The 18,581-nt window shown below is 42.5% G+C and overlaps 2 protein-coding genes across 2 annotated transcripts in view; one reads left to right on the plus strand and one right to left on the minus strand.

Annotated features, from left to right (window-relative positions):
- LOC146561500 (alpha-internexin-like) lies at positions 1 to 5,169 on the minus strand. Its single transcript, XM_085297630.1, has 5 exons — positions 4,834 to 5,169; positions 3,726 to 3,956; positions 2,894 to 3,421; positions 1,028 to 1,152; positions 1 to 628 (listed from the first exon to the last, which is right to left on the minus strand). Exons 1-5 carry the CDS (start codon positions 5,125 to 5,127, stop codon positions 454 to 456), a joined length of 1,353 nt encoding a protein of 450 aa, XP_085153756.1. The 5' UTR covers positions 5,128 to 5,169; the 3' UTR covers positions 1 to 453.
- A 7,661-nt stretch (positions 5,170 to 12,830) lies between these two features.
- Positions 12,831 to 18,581, plus strand: part of sertad2b (SERTA domain containing 2b) — a 42,847-nt gene continuing 37,096 nt past the window's right edge. Inside the window, exon 1 of the mRNA XM_085297633.1 lies at positions 12,831 to 13,014. The gene's annotated coding sequence lies outside the window, so the exon portion shown is untranslated. The remainder of the gene's footprint in view (positions 13,015 to 18,581) is intronic.

Raw genomic sequence — 18,581 nt, forward strand, 5'->3', positions numbered from 1 at the left:
GAAGTTGGAGAAGCTAGATTTATTGTTCCATTCATTAAAGTATAACATCTGTCTGCCACCTCGAGTCATCATAAGAAACTACAGTTCCAGTCATGTAATTTTATTTGCTTATCATTTTAGTGATATCCAAGTGGAACTGACAACCTTAATTTGTGGGTAAATAAACTCCATGCCTTCAAGTCTAAGCAATGTCTGTTTCCTCATTTCATACAGGTTTGAGTGCATGAAACTGCAGCAGCAAAATGAAAGATTCCCCATTAACATTTAGTACTAAGGTTAATGTTTGGAGTGTCATGTTAGCTCTCTTCAGTTGTTAATGGAGATATTTAAAACTACAACAAAAATGTCAAATACAGGATGCTGACTATGACTCAAAACACTGACTTTAGAGACTACTTCCAAAACGTCTGTTTCAGACTTAACAACTATGATGTCAGATTTCCCCGTATATCTTCAGTTGTTGGAGTTGATGTCCGCCTCGTCTTTATCCTCGCTGACGTCTTTGAAGCTTTCCTTCGCGCCTCCTTCTTTCTCCCTCCTGGAGGAGCTGGTTGAGGCTCGAGGTTGGTAGGTGTAGTTGAAGGACATCCCTGAGTTAAAGTGGGTCTCCTCCCCTTCCAGCAGTTTCCTTATAGGATCATAGGAAACAAATGTCAAGCTGCACACAAATAGAGTACATCAAGAGATAGCCAGTTTGATTTTCAGAGGAACTTCAATAAAAGGTTAACACACTGACATTTACTTTTCTGCAACTGGTATGAGGGTAAATTAAAGCCTCCCTACTGTATGGACATGCCAATTAATTGTTAGGAACGATATTTATGTATTCGTAGTTATAGTTTCAATGAGACTGAGGGAGTACATGTAACTTGAAGAGGGTTTATTTGAACTTTATTTTGGGAAAACCTCATCAGACAGTGCTATTCTGCGTGGTCTTTGAACTAAAGCAATACCTTTAATCAATACATATGTTATTTGCTCTTTAAGCTAAAAGATAGGGTTGCATTTTCTTGAATCCACTTAGCACCTATAAGCAGCGATCTCGATGTCCAGGGCCATCTTGACATTGAGCAGGTCTTGATACTCTCTCAGATGATGAGCCATCTCGCTCTTCAGGTTCCTCAACTCAGTATCCAATTGGCTAATAGTGTCCTGTTACAATGGAAATGAGACAATAGATGTAGAATATCAGCACTGTCAAATGAATGACACCAAAACAGAGTTGTTTTTTTTAAATCAGTAGCCGTACTTTTTCTGTTTTCTGAGTCATTTTCTGTGATATTTCTTTTTCCTGTAGTTTCCTGTAATAAAGACGCCTCTAAAGCTTATTAAGGGATTTCCTTTTTGTCTCAACAACCTTTGGACTAAGCTTTACTGCCCGTAAAAAGCCAGTGAAAGCCAGATGGCCTTCCGGTATCCGACTGAGCAGGTCAGATGTTAAGCTAATAGACATTCAGACTTAATTCACTAGAACTGCTACAGCCACAGAGGCTGATTAGACTGCCAAAGGTCAACTCTGTGCCACAGTTTACACATGTTTTAAATATTCATTTCCCCAAAAAACAGAGCCAGAACTTTTTACAGATAGTCAAGTGTCCCCCTATTTTAGCCTCAATACATAATTTTGTGAATTTGTTTTTAAATTTTTTGTTGTTAGAGGAAAAAATGTTGCTAATTCTGAAGCTAAAGCTAGCAAGTAGCTTGCATAGCCTAGCACATGAAAAAAAAAACCCCAACTAGCATGGACCTTTCCAAATGTAATAAATGCTTTTATTAGCATCTCTAAAGCTCACTGAATAATATGCCTTTTTTCTGATTCATAAGGAGGCTCTCAGAGTCCCCCTGTTTCTTTATGATCTAATTTATGCTAAACTAAGCTAACAATCTCACCGCCATAGCATCGTTTTTAATAGTACAAACATGAAAGTGGTAGTTTTCTTCTTCATTGAACTATATTGTAGTGAATATTGCATCTTCTCAAATAAAGATGAGTGGTCAATTTCCAGTGGTCAGTGGTGGGTTTGGTAGTGGCAGACACAAAAATAAAACCCAAGCCCCCAAATTTCAGTTAGAGAAAGAGATAATCAGATGTGCATGTCATGTTCAGGTATGCCTGAAAAATATTTAATAAAGCGAACACCACTAAGATGCTGAGGGCTGTTAATTTGCAATAGTTACATGAAGTGTAAGGAAGTTATGGGTTTAAACAACCAAGGCTAAGCCTATCTTTAGCTAAAACTTTGAGTGTGGCTGTAAATTTTTTCCATTATGTTTACAGTTGAGTTGTTCAGATTGGGTTTTAGTTGAGATACATAAAAAATAAGAAATGGGTTCTAATTAACAGGCACACCATCAATCTGATCTAATTATTGAATGAATGTCACGGTAAACCCTGAGAGTATTTAAAAAATAGCTTTCAGAGAGTCTTTGATCACAATTATTCTGTAGGATTATCTGTATGCTGGATTCCTTCTACTAAATCCTTGACACCATGGGGACACCGGGGTGTGTGATGTTAGCCAAAAGCTTTACTCAAGCTGTGACATAATTGATGATTAACTTGACCTTGATATCTGCAGCCTTTCAATCCTATTATTCTACAGGTTTACAGATAATTATGACCTCCTTCCAGGATTTCTCCCAAACGATTTAAAAAAAAAGTTGTCTCAACTTTGGCTTTTTACAGTTTCAGTTCTTACTCAGATTTGATCGAATAATCCTTCATCCAGTGAGCGTATATGAGTAGCACAGTATTTCTGCCTCTTATGGTTGCTGTTTATGTCTCACAAAAACTGCATGGAATTTGTGGTTCTAGTTCTGCTTTAACTGTAGGTTTATGCATGAATCATAACATAATGTACAAAAGACTGCTTTAAAGGTACTGTTTGCTTGCCTGCATTGCTGTGACTTCAGCATTGTGTGTATCCTCCATCTCTGAGATCTGCCTCTCCAGAGACTCGTTGGCACCCCTTAGGGTCTCTATCTCAATGGTCTTGGACTGGAGCTGCCTCCTGAACTCACTGATCTCCTCCCTGCTGGCCCTCATGGCCTCGTTGCTCCTCGTGGCCTGCTCGCTGAGGCTCGCAAACTTGCTCTTGTACCACTCCTCAGCCGACTGCAAGTTCTTGGAGGCAATGGACTCGTACTGGTTGCGGATCTCCTTCAGCGCTGAGGTGAGGTCTGGTTTGGCGAGCTCAACCTCCACAGAGACCTGCTGCGCCTCCATCATGCTGCTCAGCTCCTCAATTTCTTCCTCGTGGACTTTCTTGAGGAAGGCGATTTCGTCCATCAGGGACTCCACCCTGCGCTCCAGGTCCAGGCGGACAGCGGCGGCATCGTCCACGTCTTTTCTGAAGGACCTCAGGGTCTGTTCAGCTTCTTCCCTCGCTCTCACCTCCTCATCATACTTTGCACTTAGCTTCTAAAATGAGACAAAACAGCAGGGTTAAGAAGTGAGAAAGTGCTAGAAGTTTGATTCTAATGTGGATTCTAGCTCTGAAATAAGCTGCCCCCTTCATGCCTGAAAGAATCAAGCTAAAAACTGCAGTTCCTCTTATTTCCCCCCTTTGTAACAACTGTGCTGGAGATGATCTCTTTAATACCATCCATTTAAATGTTTGTGTCCATTTTTAAGTACAGTCTATGTTTTTGTTTGTTTTAACTCAAATTCGAACAGAGGAGAAACTTCTTCCTTTTGCCTCTTCAAACCTGCCCTTTTCTCTCACCTGCAGCTCGTCCTCCATGTTGTTCCTCTCGATCAGCACTCGGTTCTTTTCCCTGTTCAGCTCCTCCAGCTGCGAGCGCAGGTCCCTCATCTCCTGCTGGTAGAGATGAGCGACGTGGGGCCGCTCGCTCTGCTTCTGCCGCAGGGTCACCAGCTCTGTCTCCAACACTTTATTCTGCTGCTCCAGGTGTCTGACTTTATCGATGAACATGGCAAAGCGGTCATTGAGACCCTGTGCAACAGAATAAACACTTTTTTACTACCAAAAAATATTTGGCATATTCAATACATGACAGGCAGCAAACCGGAAGCTGCCTGTGGCTGTAGCTTAAGAAGTAGAGCAGATCATCTGCTGATCGGTGGTTCGATTCCTGGCTCCCCCCGTCTGCATGCCCAATATCCTTGGGCAAGATACTAACCCAAGTTACTCTCCAATGCATAGATCGGAGTGTGAATGTTAGTTAGAAATCACTTAAAAGAATAGAAGAAAGTGCCTGTGTGAATGTGGCATGTTGTATAAAGCGCTTAGTGCTCTGGGAGAGTAGAAGCGCTATATAAGAATCAGTCCACTTTGTTACTTTGTTTCTGTCCTCTAACTTCAGTATGTAGCCCACTCTATAATGTTAAATAATTTTTTTGATAATAAATGAATAATTATACCTTAAACATGCACTGTAAAAAATGTCAGAAGCTTTTTTGTTGACTGTCACATCTATTTTGTTAATAACACATTTAAACAACAGAAGCTGACCCAAAGTCCTTTAGAAACAGGCGCATTTATCTATTTATTTATTTATTTATTTATTTACTGGCCAACAAAGTTGGCTCTCGTGTTAGCAGTTGTTGTATCCATGTCCAGAATGTGTCTGCTGCCCTTCAGAATTAATCTGTCACTTTCCTTTGGGCTCTATTTTGGTCTTCATCTAACTCGGAGGGAAGTATCTGCTTCTTTGTCATTAAGTCTTGCAACCTTGTCTGAACTACGCAGGTAAGTAAACAGTAAGGTGTAACGGTCCACGGTGAGCTCGTCGTCAGGGGTGGCCCCTTTACACTGCTGCGCATTCTTTCCTGCAACTCCTCTTCGTTTCTCGGGCTGTGATCACACCTACCTGCAGCTGCTCCTTCTCGTTGGTTCTGATCACTTTGAACTCATTGCTGACCACGGAGGTCTGGGACAAGTCTAGGGAGGCGGTAGGCACCGTAGAGAAAGAGGTGGAGGTCCGTCCTCCCCGTCTGTACAGGGTCACAGAGGACGCGCTGTTGCGCGACGCTGCCATGGATCGAAGGCTCGGGGAGCCCCGCGGAGACCCACCGCTCATGCGAGAGGAAGAGACGGGGAATCTCGGAGAATCCCCGAAAATCTTCCGATAGGAGGACGACGTGTAGCGGTCTCCGTAGCTCATCTTTGCTGTGACTCAGAGATAACACCGTGACGCGTAAAGAGATTTTCAGGAGCTTATAAAACTGCGGGTGGAGCGAACCATTTACGCACAGCGGGAATGGTAATAATTGCCCAGCGGAACGAACACGCTGAACGAAGTTTAGCCATTCAAGAAAAGAAAAATCAAGCTGATAACTTTTTCCCATATTTCAACTTCGTCTGTGTTTTATTTTGTGTGCACTGAGAAAACAAAACATGAAGGAACAGATGGAATTAGCCACGAAGACTTCACCTCTCCTTATCTGTGCGTGTGTGTGTGCGCGCGCGCGCGTGTTTGTGCGTGTGTGTGTGTCTTGTTTGATGGATACTTGTTATTAGCGCAGATCAAGCTCTGTGGTTGAGGGGAGAAAGAAGAAAAGTTTGTAGTATGAGCCAAGCAAAAGTCGCTTAAATTCAGAGACGTGAAAAAAATTGTCTGACAGAAAGAGACGAACATGAGTCTTCCTGTCTTCCTCGGGCCCAAATCAAATGATGGTGTTCTGCCAAAAACGGATTGCTTGTATTTAAACTGCTATAAATAACTTGTTGGTGTATAATATGTGAAACATATGTCAAATGTATCATGAATGATATCACGTCATCTTGAGCAACAAACAACATTCCTGTAACAAGGTAGAAGCCGCAATCAGTTTTTGGCAGTGAGTTTTATGTATCCTTTATGTATGCAGTTAAAAAAAAAATTGTTGACTTTAAAAATGTCTCTTTTAAGAGTAATCTGGCCAAGAGGACAGCTGAAATTGCAACAAATGCAAAAATAGTTCTGTAAATATATAAAGTGGACAAAAGGGAGCTGATTGATTATAATTTATTTATTTATTAACCTTTATTTAACCAGGAAGATCCCATTGAGATTAAAAACCTCTTTTTCAAGGGAGACCTGGCCAAGATAGGCAGCAGCAGATGTCTCACAGTTACAGAAATTATAACGTAAGTACAATAACACAGTCACAAAGATACTTGAAAAACAGGTAATTTTTTAATTTTATATATACCCCTTTGTAATACCTGTTCACCAAAGTCTGTTTAGCAACATACGTAACGATATTACACATAAAAAACACACGGAAACATTGGAAATCAGTTTTTGGCACAACAACGGCTCATGGTCAAAATCACTGGAGTTCTTCCAGACCCAAAAAGTGCTCCATGTTTCCTGGTTTCCATTTTTGACTTGTATGTATGTTTTTAGATGTTTCTTTTCACTGTGCAGGGCTGTAACACCCACCTAATTGTGCATGTTGGACCCCAGCCAAACCTAAAACCGTGTTTAAACTTCCTCACTCTCGTTGTGACTCTCAGTCCCAAACTTTACAGATTTCAAGTCACAAATATTGTGCATGGTCGCATTTTTAAAGGCTCAACAACAAAAAAGAAGAAGAATAAAAAATATGCCAAACTGGCATCCTCACCCTAACAGCTCCTCCTCTCTGCCACTTTGAACACTGCTTCCGCGGTTCTTGTCTCCGTGTCCGTTGTTAAAGCTTTCCAAGAACCCGACAGAGCTGGTCAGATGTTAAAGCTATTAACAACTGAACTAAATGAAACATTAAATAATATGTTTAAAGTTATAACTTTCACATTTAATGAAAGTTTGATATTATATGGAAGAAGACGCCAGAAGTCCAAAGTAACGCGATATTTAAAATCCCCATGTATCAGTCCTATATTCACATATGTTGTTAATACAACAATGCCAGTACGAAAAATAGCTTTTAATAGCTCTGTATAACATTATAATCACTTTAGATCAATCTATTCACCTTGAAGGAGAGGTCAGAGGTCAAATGTAACTTTTTTTATTTATTTATATCTTTGTACTTTCTATGCCATTCTAGGTTCAAACTTTTAGGGGGACTGCATGCAGTGCCTTGTAATTAATATTAATGGAATATGCTGTTTGCAAATGTAATCAACTATTTTCACATTTGTAAGCCTCAATTCAGTTGGATAAACATCACAATGTTAATCTAATTAGTTGGATGACCAATTATAGTGTTTAAGAATAATCAGAGTGAATAATCAGAGATTTCAATCTAATCCACCTCTTGTAGGGTGGAGCTTTTCCTTATCAAACCAGAGGCAAAGGCTCAGTCATTAAAGAAGTTAAAGAACTATTTGTGGCAAAGAAGACAAAATGAGAAACATTATTTCAGACTGCTAATCACATAGAGGCAGTCCACCAAATCATCAAGCACTTAAAGTAGCATCATTCTGTACAGACAATGGAAAATCACCCTGCTGCTCACAGACCTGTAAGCCAAGCTAACTGGTAATATTAAATATTAACTGGTAATATTATGTTTCATATTAAAGTTTTTGAATTCATACAAACCCTCCCTTTATTATGCAGACTCAGCATAAAGCATCATGTACCCCAATTTCACGAGTGGAGAACAGATTTGTACTCCGTCACATGAACGTAGTGGCACCATCGTGTTCAGCCACGTTTAGAGTGACAGAGTACGAATCCTGGAAAATGCCACCATTCAATATACTCTGTATAGAATTTGCACTGGCATTTTGTAAGTGTGCTTCTGAAGAAGATGCAAAGTATCCATGAAAATAGTAATAATGAGTATCTGTGAAAAGTAACTTTTGTTTTTCCAGCAAACTTCATTATCTGTTCTCTCCCCCCTCCCCTCCCCTCTCTCTCCTCATTACTCAACTAGAAACTACAAAAAGACAAAAATATCATCTCATAAAAATTACTATAGTATCAAGTTGGGGGTCCATGACTGATTACAGTACAGCACACGGCTTAATTATGTAAAATCATCATAAATGAATGTGAGAATTTTCATAATTTTTGGTGATTTTGACTAGATCTCCACTCTTTCATATCCCTCTGTCCTCCTCTCTCAGACTTTATGCCATCATCCAAAAGTTAAATAACAGTGAATAAAAGTCATAAACTGATCCTTATCAATCTATAACAACATTCAAACTGAATACAGTTTGAATATTTGGACATAGACAGGTCATTTTGACTTCCTGGATGTGGAACTGCTAAACAAACACTGACGCCCAATTCGACCAGAATAGGAACAAAAAATTTTAACAAACTAAAATAATAAAGTTCATCAGCTCCTTGGCTGGCAACTCAAGATATATCAGCAAACTAGTGGATCAGAAGGTCAACGCTAATAATCTCTAGTGATATAGGCAACATTAGCAAATGATTTTCACGCGATTTAGAGAACAAATAAAAATAAGCAGACACTTTATTAGCCACAAAAACAGTTGCCTCAATGCGCTTTATGTTGTAAGGTAAAGATCCTACAGTAATACAGAGAACAACCCAACAATACGACCCCCCCTGTAAACAAGCGCTTGGGTGACAGTGGGAAGGAAAAACTCCCTTTTAGCAGAAAGAAACCGCCAGCAGGTTTGGCTGAGCCATCTGCCTTGGCCGGTTGGGATGAGGGGAGGAAGACAAGACAAAGACATGCTGTGGAAAAGAGCCATAAATTAAAAATAACCAATAAATGAATGGAGAGTGGTGTATAAACACAGTGAGTGTAAACGGTGATGATGATTTAATGACGCCTTTTCCTATCAAGTGAGGAAGAAAGTTTCCACACAGCTTCTGCCCTGACTCTGTTCTCAGTCTGTGGACAGTTAGTTAAGTGGATGGCTGTATCTGCGCGTGTCTTTGCAGCAGCGTTTCCTGGTCTTGTTTATTTTCAGCCAAATGAAAATCAAAGCATGACGTTTCCACATTCTCGGGGCGCATTTTACGCACGTGGCGCAGCAGCCGCAACTTCATTCAGAAGGATATATTTAGATCTCCTAACACGAGATTAATCCCACAGTGTTCACGTGCAGTGATTTGTTACTCACGGACAGCTTTTACGCGCAGATCTGAAGTCTAAAACAACATCTGGAACACAGCCGCGTCTCCATGACGAGTCCAGCTCTGTCACCGCTGTGGGCACGTTTATTTTCAGCTGAATCCAAAGAGCATTTCCTTCGGACGATCAAACATCCTTCTGTCTGAGTTTAAAGGTCTGCCGCTTCAGATCAGAGCGTCTCAGAGGCAAAAAGGCGCACAATGAGGGCTTGATGTGATGAACGCCTGTTACATCATTAAGGATAACAACGCGATATGACAACAGCGATGAAAACAAATATTACTGGACCATAAATGGATCGATACACTAACTCTAGCCGTTGCTGCTCCATTGTGGTGGTTCAGCTCTTACATCTTTTCATTCGTCGCCTGTAGCTCACCGAACCGGCGTGTGTCTGCAAACACATGAACATCAGTGCCGTAAAAGAGACTTCCTCTAAATGAATTCACATGCAAACTGAAGCTATGTCACATTAATACAATCAGTGTGACTGAACGCCAACATTTCCCAGGAGTATTTGCGGTTGTGCACGCCCCCACCGCCTGAGGGCGCAGCAGGACACGAATCAGAAAGCGGTAACCCAAAAAAGTCCAAACAAATATTTATCGTGGATCTCCACGTAAACGCCAAATTTTAATCGTCTGGATAAATCCTGCTACATATCAGCTTACCTAAACTAACTCTTTCATCCGTCTCACTTCCAGCACATCACATCAACACAGTTTCTTGTTGTGAGTTTCTCACAAGTTTTCTTATTTTCGTGCACGGAGACTGCAACCAGTGCGCAAATGCTCAGCTGATGTCCTTTAATGTGTCATAGCTTACTGACAACACAGGGAGGGCTGATGTGGTTAATGTCAGGGCCTTTTTTGAGTTATGTTGCTGCCAACAAAATCAAGGTGGGCTATTCCTCATTAAATTGTAAAATGTCTCAGTTATTATGCATTTCATGGGGAACTTGGTGTCTGCTTGTAAATGTTTTTATTTTTGTAATCCTTACGAAGATCCTATCTCTAAGGATGTTTTTACTTTGTCCACTCAATGGAAATTCCAGCATAGGTGGATTTTTGTCAACCATAACGATTCTTATTAGTTTCAGAAGCTCTCCCTAAAGAGTTTGGGGCTTTTTCACGTGTTTGTCTCCTGGGTACTGCTGCATTAAACACTCCAAAGGCACATTTGAGGACTTTCAGAGGGCTTTTTTTAATGTCACACACATACACACACTGACAACGTGAAAACAATAACAGCTACACTGTTGTGGTTGATGATTACTTATACTGGTCTGGGGCAATAAAAACAAAAAGAAATTTATAATGCAGTTCCTTCACATTTCCAGTAGATGTCACAGAAATCCAGAGTTATTTTCCACACATCTCACACTTTAGAAGTTCAACGCTAATACTGTCCAATTGTGTGTGTGTGTGTGTGTGTGTGTGTGTGTGTGTGTGTGTGTGTGTGTGTGTGTGTTTTCATTCAGACAAATCTAAAAATGAAGCGCTGACTTGAATTTGAGAGTTCAAAATGATCGTGTATTACTTGAACTGCATCCCACTGCTATTTCTGTTTCTTGTCAGTTTTATAGGAAGTGAAATAGGTGAAGTCAGAAACTCGTTGGAGCACCAGTTACTGAGTGGCAAAGCTTTTTTTTTTTTTTAACCATTTTTCAGCTCACTAACAGTCAGATAACTATGGTTGCTGGTCAGACCACAGTTTAGATCCGTCCATTTTCTTCCACTTATCCTTACTAGGGTCGTGGGGGTGCTGGAGCCTGTCCCAGCTACCATAGGACTAGGCAGGGTACACCCTGGTCAGGTCACCAGTCTATCGAAGGGCTAAAACCATTTGCACTCATGGGTAATTTAGAATCTCTAGTTAACCTAAGCAGCCTAACCTAACACAAGGAACCAGCCAGATGGTGGAATCAAACTGAGGACCTTCTTGCTGTGAGGCAACAGTGCTAATCGCTGTGCCACTGTGTGGCCCAGTTAGCTTACAGTTCAGTTTTTATTCCACAGACATATTTGTAAAACTGCCTCCAGCTTCATTGCTGTCTACAAATCATCACTCTACAGTGGGAAAGTGAAACTAAACGCTGCTCCAGAAACTACCTGCTATGGTCGGCCACTCATACTTGTCCTCAGAGCCTTACTAAGCAGTGCTGAGAGCGCTAACACAGGGGCGTTAATGATGAAGAAGTCCTTGTAGAAAAATATATTAGTGTAGCTTCAGAAGATCCTTGACAGCTCCCAAACTGCTGCAGACCAGCAAAAACATTCGGCACACAACCAAAGTGCACCATGCAGAACAACTCCCAGGACTAAATGCTTCTCCCTAAGACCTCTGCAGGGTTACGACAAAGACTGTCAGGTAAAAGTCCCCGATTGTTATGCGGAAGAAGCCCAGAAACAGGCAAGCATCAGAAGAACTGAGCCGCTACAAACTCTATGACATCAGACAGAAATATCAGGTAGATACAAAAGAGATGGACATGGGAAGAAAAAGAGAATTACAACAATCTTATGGGGTAAAACTCCAGTTTTGGAAGATTAACCTCTCAGTGATGCTGCCAGCACACAGTAGGATATTATCTCCCAGCCAAAGCCAGCTGCATGAGGCCCCGTAAGGGATCCAGCAGGGTGGAGTGCAATCAGGCATGTCCACGGATATCTTTCAACACTCTAGGAGAAGCAGCTCAGTAACGACAGCAAAAATGAAGTCCATTCTCCAAAGTAGCGCCTGCGTGAAAGAGCTATTTCATATAAGAAATAGAGGTGACAGTGGTTTTATACCTCGACCATCAGATGGCCGTGATATGTCTTCCTACCTATGACACACAAAGTATCATCTCTAGTCTGCAGGACGCCTGCACCTTCCCCAACCTGTAGCCAGGCAGAATGAAGACTGACCACGACCCGTCAACTGTGAAAGCCCCATTTAAATGCTCAAATCCAACTATATTCTGAGGGTTTGGTTCTTAGCTTACAGTCTTCTCTACACACTGACACTTTTCTTTTAGAGGGTTTCCACCAAGAGCTGCATAAATGGACAGGAGCTACCTGCTCAGGTCAGAATTTAGGAATAAAAAATGAAAAAGGTGCTCCACAGGGCACGTTAAGCATTAAGTTTCATCTGGACCAACAAGATCTGTTTCCCCCCCCAAACTGGGAGGATACATGTCATCCATAGATTTCACAGACTGTGGCCAATGCAAGTCAGTCTTTGGTCTGAATTCACTGACTCAGAAATCATCCTTCATGTTTCTTTATATTTATGTGAATGTGTCCCCTGCGCTCCCACCCACCTGCCTTTAATGGTCAATGGGAACGATTTCCGTGGACGGAGCGGGAGCTTGGAGTGAGGGTGGGTGTGTGTACGGGGCTGGCGTCCCTTTAAACTGCACACTGAGTTACTGTTGAGGGCTGCGTGACTCCTCGCCGCCGTACCCGCTTCCGCACAGGCGCGATTGGCCGCCACCGCTGTGTGGGCGGGACACGAAACAGTGACTCAGCTCTGAGTCACTGCACGACATGTCTGTCACAGAGCGAAGTGTGACGCGTTCACGGACTTCAGGAACAAACGACTGATAAACAGACTCAAAGTCAGACTGAAACATGGCGAATTTTACAAAACACATCTCCGTGTTATGAACCACATGTATAATATGTTTAATAGGCTTTCGTAGGCAACTGAACCTCCACACTGAGTGATTTCTTTTCGTTCAGGAGCAGAATTCAAAGAATATTATTTGTCCCATGACACTTGAATGCAGCACGAGGCTGGCTGATATTACAAGACTTCGCATTGGCGGCGGTCTGTGTGACATTGGAGACGTTGGACTGAGCCCGTACGTAGTCCACCAGATTTTAGGTAGAACAGAAATTAGACATCCCGGCATTGGCCGTGTGACCTTTCTCCCATCACAGAAGCTTCAGAGTCCATTTTTTCAAATCCATTTTTCTACTTCAGCACCGTGCTGGACGGATCTGCCATACAGGGTGAGTGTCTGAAACTGCATCATGAACTCTTGTACAGACACTCGCTGTCTGGGGCTCCTCTTGGTTGTGATCGTAAGTGATGTATTTTTGTGTTTATGTTTCCATCTCTATGAGTCTTCTTATCGTTAACACCTTAAACATCTCCACAAGTAGCTTTCAGCATTGTAAGAAAAAAAACAATAACCCATCATAAACTGGTTCAAAGAAGGAGCAAGTACGTTGCCTGTGTACATCAGCAGAGGCTGTCAGAAGTGGAAAAGCGCAGCGTGGAATTCCCGTTACGCACGATCATAACGCGCGTAGACAGTTCAGCGCCAAACTTCACTGGAAAAATAGCGATTTATGGAGCGAACATGCTGCTGAACGATAATGCATAACAGGTCAAGCGCGCAGATGTGTTTTACGTGTGAAATAACGATGCTCTTGAAATCGGCCTATGTTTGACAAATGAAACATCGCTCATTGTAATTTTTGCGTGTTTAAAAAGTTTAACGGGCGATCGTGGCTTAAGAGTTGGGAGTTCGCCTTGTAATCGGAAGGTTGCCGGTTCGAGCCCCGGCTTGGACAGTCTCGGTCGTTGTGTCCTTGGGCAAGACACTTCACCCGTTGCCTACTGGTGGTGGTCAGAGGGCCCGGTGGCGCCAGTGTCCGGCAGCCTCGCCTCTGTCAGTGCGCCCCAGGGTGGCTGTGGCTACAATGTAGCTTGCCATCACCAGTGTGTGAATGTGTGTGTGAATGGGTGGGTGACTGGATATGTAAAGCGCTTTGGGGTCCTTAGGGACTAGTAAAGCGCTATATAAATACAGGCCATTTACCATTTACCATAATTAAAAGGCGTCACTTCGTCACTTCAAGTTCTTAATCATGAAGGGAGCACAGGAACTTTTTTTTTTTTTTTTGGGGGGGGGGGGGGGGGGGGTATAGTTTTAAAGGGCTTTCAGGGAGATCTGATTCTTCTGGAGTTGGAGGAACTCACCGCGGTGTTCTCAGTTGACGCTCACACAGAATCAGCGCTCATTTGCTGTTCTGCTACTGCCTTCATTATATAACCGAGTTGTCTTTAAGCTCTCACACACCAGCACTGACTGACTGACAGGCAGATCGCGCTGCGCTGCTGCGCTGCTCCAGTGCGGCACAGTATTCCCTCGTGCCTGGACTTCATACACACATGTACTTATAATTTATGTGCCGTCGATGTCAAACCGAAGGAAGAAACGCGTGTTTAGGATCGTGTTTATTGGGTTTTTTAAATCATCATTGCTCACTAGGAGCATAGACCTTCATATCTGAGTGCAGCCCGGGCTGACCGGCCTGAATGAACACTCCTGCCGTCAAATGGCCAATGCGGGGCTGGCTGGTGGAACTTTGGCAAAGGGATTACACAAGCATCCAGGCCTCTAACTCAGCAGCTAATCCAGATTAAGGTGCTGTGGTTCTTCAGTGTTCCCAGCCTGGGTCTCAGACACTGTGGCCCGTCTGGCAGGCAAAATCAGCAAACCGTCCAGCATGAGCTGTCGCTTTCCCTACTTTCAAGACTCTGCTGTACTTACAATCCTGCAGTACACTAAAAAGCAGAAATACCTGATCTAGTATAATCATGAACCTGACCGTCACAGTAAAGATAACACCATGTTGCTAAAAGCTACCTTGATGATCAAATCTGGAGTCGCTTTGGGCCAAAAACGTTTCAGTAGCCACACTGAACAGATGCAAAGCCCTTCCAGAAGCAAGTCTCACCACTGAGCGGCTACCTTGAAAGTCCTCTGGACACTTATCTGTTCAGGTGTTTTAAGTCATTATGGAAATGAACTTTGCCTCTTTATATCCAGCAAGCCACTCAGGGATGAGGTCAGGGTTCCCTTTAAGCCACATGCTACATAAAAAATGATATGCATTTCTACTGGGGTAAAGTTCCATTTAAAGAGGAAGGTGTGAACCTACCTCTAACCCTAAACAGGTCAGCGGTGACTCTGTGGATGTTAAGAAACTAAAAGATGTTCCTGCTGTCCAAGCAGGCAAACAATTCTTTCTTGGGGTTGTATGGTATCCAAACACAAATTCTACCCCTTACTTGCAACACAACATGGGTAACTAATGACCTGGTATATGTTAACAGGTAGATCAGAAAAGGATATAATCACTAGTCAGATCTGGTCAACTGTAATTCTTCCATACACTTCAAACTTAGGATTCTTTGACTGTCCTCATGTCAAGAGTAGAAGAGTAGACAGGAAGAGGCAGAGACCTGGGAAAACGAGCAGCAAAGGGCCACAGGTCGGAGTCAGACTCAGGCTGCTACGTTTAGCCTTGCAGCATCACCTGCTCACCCTGTGAGCTAAACTGGCTCCCAGCTGCAGAAATCTTGACCTACAAATGTGTCATAATCTCCAGTGGTGAAAGTTGCATTCTTGGCCTCATAGAAGTGAACATAAGAAGTCTGCAAACCTCAGGGTACAAATCTGTGTAAGACAGAGGACAGGTGTTGTACTTGTTTCTGAGGCTCAAACCGCTAAGTACTGGTTAGTGGTTCTGTTTTTCCTGACCTTCTGCTTTTAATGCATTTGGCATTCAGTATGGAGAATGTGACAGAGACTGAGAGAGAGAGAGAGAGAGAGAGGGAGGGAGAGCTCTGTGAACTATAAATAGACAGTGGGAGAGTGGTTGTGATGATAGCATCACCACACAATAATCCCTCAGCAAGACTGGCGTTGCTCCACTGCACTGTGCTGGCTCTAACAGGGAGCAGGTATCCCCTCTACTTTCCCCCTATACAGTAAGCAGGGTTATCCTGTGAACCCTTGACCTTATGCCAAAAGTCTGTGTGCATAAATGCTGTATTAAGCTTGGTAATATGGAACGTGTTTCACTCAGCCTGAACAGGTTGGAGGGTGGATGGAGCTCACTGGTCAGTCAGACAACAGGCAGGGGGGCAGATCATGTTCCTGCAGTTGTGGGCATAAACTGCCATTTGTTGAATGCCATCCTGGACTCCCGCTCATATCAGCTACGTCTCAGCAAGCAAATATTGGCTATGATCAGTTTCAGCACCCACAGATCATTTCCTTGTCTTGGAAAGCTAACTATAAGCTCTAACTGCAAAAATTACAAATGAAATGGATCAATGAAGGCACTCACAGAGTGCTTTTCATTGCAGTGTTACCATAGAACTTAAAGTTTGCTTATCTTGATCTGCCTCACTGTTGCTATAGAGTTGCAAAGTGGTGGCTGCTATTTTGGGCAATCCTGATCCAGCAGTAAAGTCCCATTCATTTCTCCCACAGAAAATGTAAGGTGACTCATAGCTGGAGCGCCTCTACAGCTTGGATTACCATCAAAATCATCTGATTCAATCATCAAACCATTAACAATGGTGTTACAAAGTATTTATAAATTTTTTTTAATTAAAAAAAGTCAACAGTGTAAGGTTGTGCAAATAAAACTTCCTGGTAAGAAAGTTAACTTAAATCCTTATTTGCATTTCCACAAGAACAACTGGGTTCTTCAGATTCTGTCAGGAAATTAAGTCTGTGTATCAAAATCAGTTTGAATTTTTTTTAATCTCATGCGATAAAATTAAGCAGCTGTAATTGGCTCCCTCTCCACAGCACTGGCTCCTAGAGGTCATGGGTATTGTAGTATTTAGACCACAGGTGTCGAACTCCAGGCCTCGTGTGACGGTGACCTGCAGGTTTTAGATGTGTCCTTGATCCAACACAGCTGATTTAAATGGCTAAACTACCTCCTCAACATGTCTTGTTCTCAGAGGCCTGGTAATGAACTAATCATTTGATTCAGGTGTGTTGACCCAGGGTGAGATCTAAAACCTGCAGGACACCGGCCCTCAAGGCCTGGAGTTCGACACCCCTGATTTAGACTGATGTACTTTTGCACAAAAGGCATAAAAACCATCAATCTGACAAACTCTGCAGATAGCAAATATCTCTGCTAACATAGTTCTCTGTAAATGCTTTGTCACAGTCATTATAGTATTAACCGAGCATGTTTTTCAATAGTGGGGGAAGCTGCAGCTCAGTCCTTTAGTGTCCCTGTAATGTCTTTGTTTGAGGTGTAGCTATGCAGCAATATAAACATTTGGAGACTATTAGAAGCCTAATCTTCATGCAAACAGATATTAGCTATATCTAAAAGGCAAATCAGTGGCTGCTGTTTTTTTAAGGAAGTCATAATGTGGTCATGACACTGATGAAAATGCCCATCCGTGCTTTTCCTGTGATTTACTAATTTGAAAGTCTCAATCTTAAGAACTAATCTCAAGCTGTTCCATAATATTTCTGGTGTTAAGCTTAATGACCTTCAGCAGATGTAGTGAAGATCATCTTAAAGGGCCAGTGCACGCTTTAGGACCTTCAACACCCTTTATATACACACAGATATAAACATGCTCGACACAGATTGTCAAGCTGTAATGAAAACGTCTCTCTTTTGTTGCTGCGTTTCATGGTGGCAGCGCTTGTGTGTGATGTAAGTGTTTGACTGCTGTCCACGCACACTCACACACAGACACACACTTGCATTTTGCTGCCTTACCATTCATTCCATCGCCACAGTCAGCAGTCGTGTGTGTGTTTGTGTAGCAGCTCTGCATTTTTGTTTTTAGTGCTTTTACTTTGAACAGAGCGCTCACCATCGCCCCGCCCCTTCAGGCACTGACCTCTTTTTCATTATTCAAACAAACAGCAACTTTTTCTTGTTTCATTCCTTCTTTCTTTCTCACATGTTGACGCGGATACAACTTTATTTTTAATGTTTTTAAACCAACAGATCAACTGTGCAACATTACAGGGAGAAAGAGTGGCAATCGTAGGAGATTTTATTTTAGATATTTGATACTTTGATGTGTTTAAGAGGCTTTTATTGGCATGGATGTGCTTTTCAAGTTTGTAGTGTGGGAATGTGTAAAGCTGCGATAAAGGCTTCATTGTGTGAATGCTGCATGCCTTTTTTTCTTATCTTTTGAGATCTTGTAAAGTCAGGAAATGTTCAGGAAAGAAAACCGGACAAGAATTTCAGTGGTGGAATAATTTCATATTTGCCAAACAGAGCAGGGGCAACATGGTGGTGCAATAAGGCCCTGGGTTTGAATCCACCATCCATCCACCATCCACCAACAGGACAGCCGCAGATGTTCCCTGAACCTCAAAACACCCCCCATTCCTGTGTTTTTAACTCCTGCCAATGTCACAGGCACCAGGGAACGTCTGTGTGCTAGACGCCACAGAACGTGCCCACTGGTCTCTTGTCCATGTGCTGATGGGTCAGAGCTGTTTTAGCAGCATGGGAGGAGAATTTTAAAAATCAGGGGGTGGTTTAACGTTGGGGCTTGTCTGTGTGCAAGAGTTAGCGTTGAAATGTCGTGAGACAAAATACTGTAACTCGAGGCGGTATTTTAACTCCCAGAACAGACCTCGTGGTAAAAGCACGTTGTGTTACAGCATTACACCAGCGTCGGTGTTGTTTTCTGCTACGCTTACAGCATGTTTACGACGTGCACCGCAATGCACTTAGGATCTAATAACTGAGGGAGCATTGTGCTGGATTCAGAGATC

Source organism: Mchenga conophoros, linkage group LG13 (genome assembly GCF_057382185.1).
Source record: "Mchenga conophoros isolate Kocher_MC1m ecotype Shallow Benthic linkage group LG13, M_conophoros_male_GT1.1, whole genome shotgun sequence".
In the NCBI taxonomy this organism is placed as follows: domain Eukaryota; kingdom Metazoa; phylum Chordata; class Actinopteri; order Cichliformes; family Cichlidae; genus Mchenga; species Mchenga conophoros.

What these genes read in the sequence shown, in the direction of transcription:
- LOC146561500 (XM_085297630.1), bottom strand. Translation starts at nt 5,127, where the DNA reads ATGAGCTACGGAGACCGCTACACGTCGTCCTCCTATCGGAAGATTTTC. An exon ending in ACGAGAAGGAGCAGCTGCAG is followed by an intron (nt 3,957 to 4,833) that starts GTAGGTGTGATC and finishes TCTGTTGCACAG; the next exon opens with GGTCTCAATGACCGCTTTGC. An exon ending in ACATGGAGGACGAGCTGCAG is followed by an intron (nt 3,422 to 3,725) that starts GTGAGAGAAAAG and finishes GTCTCATTTTAG; the next exon opens with AAGCTAAGTGCAAAGTATGA.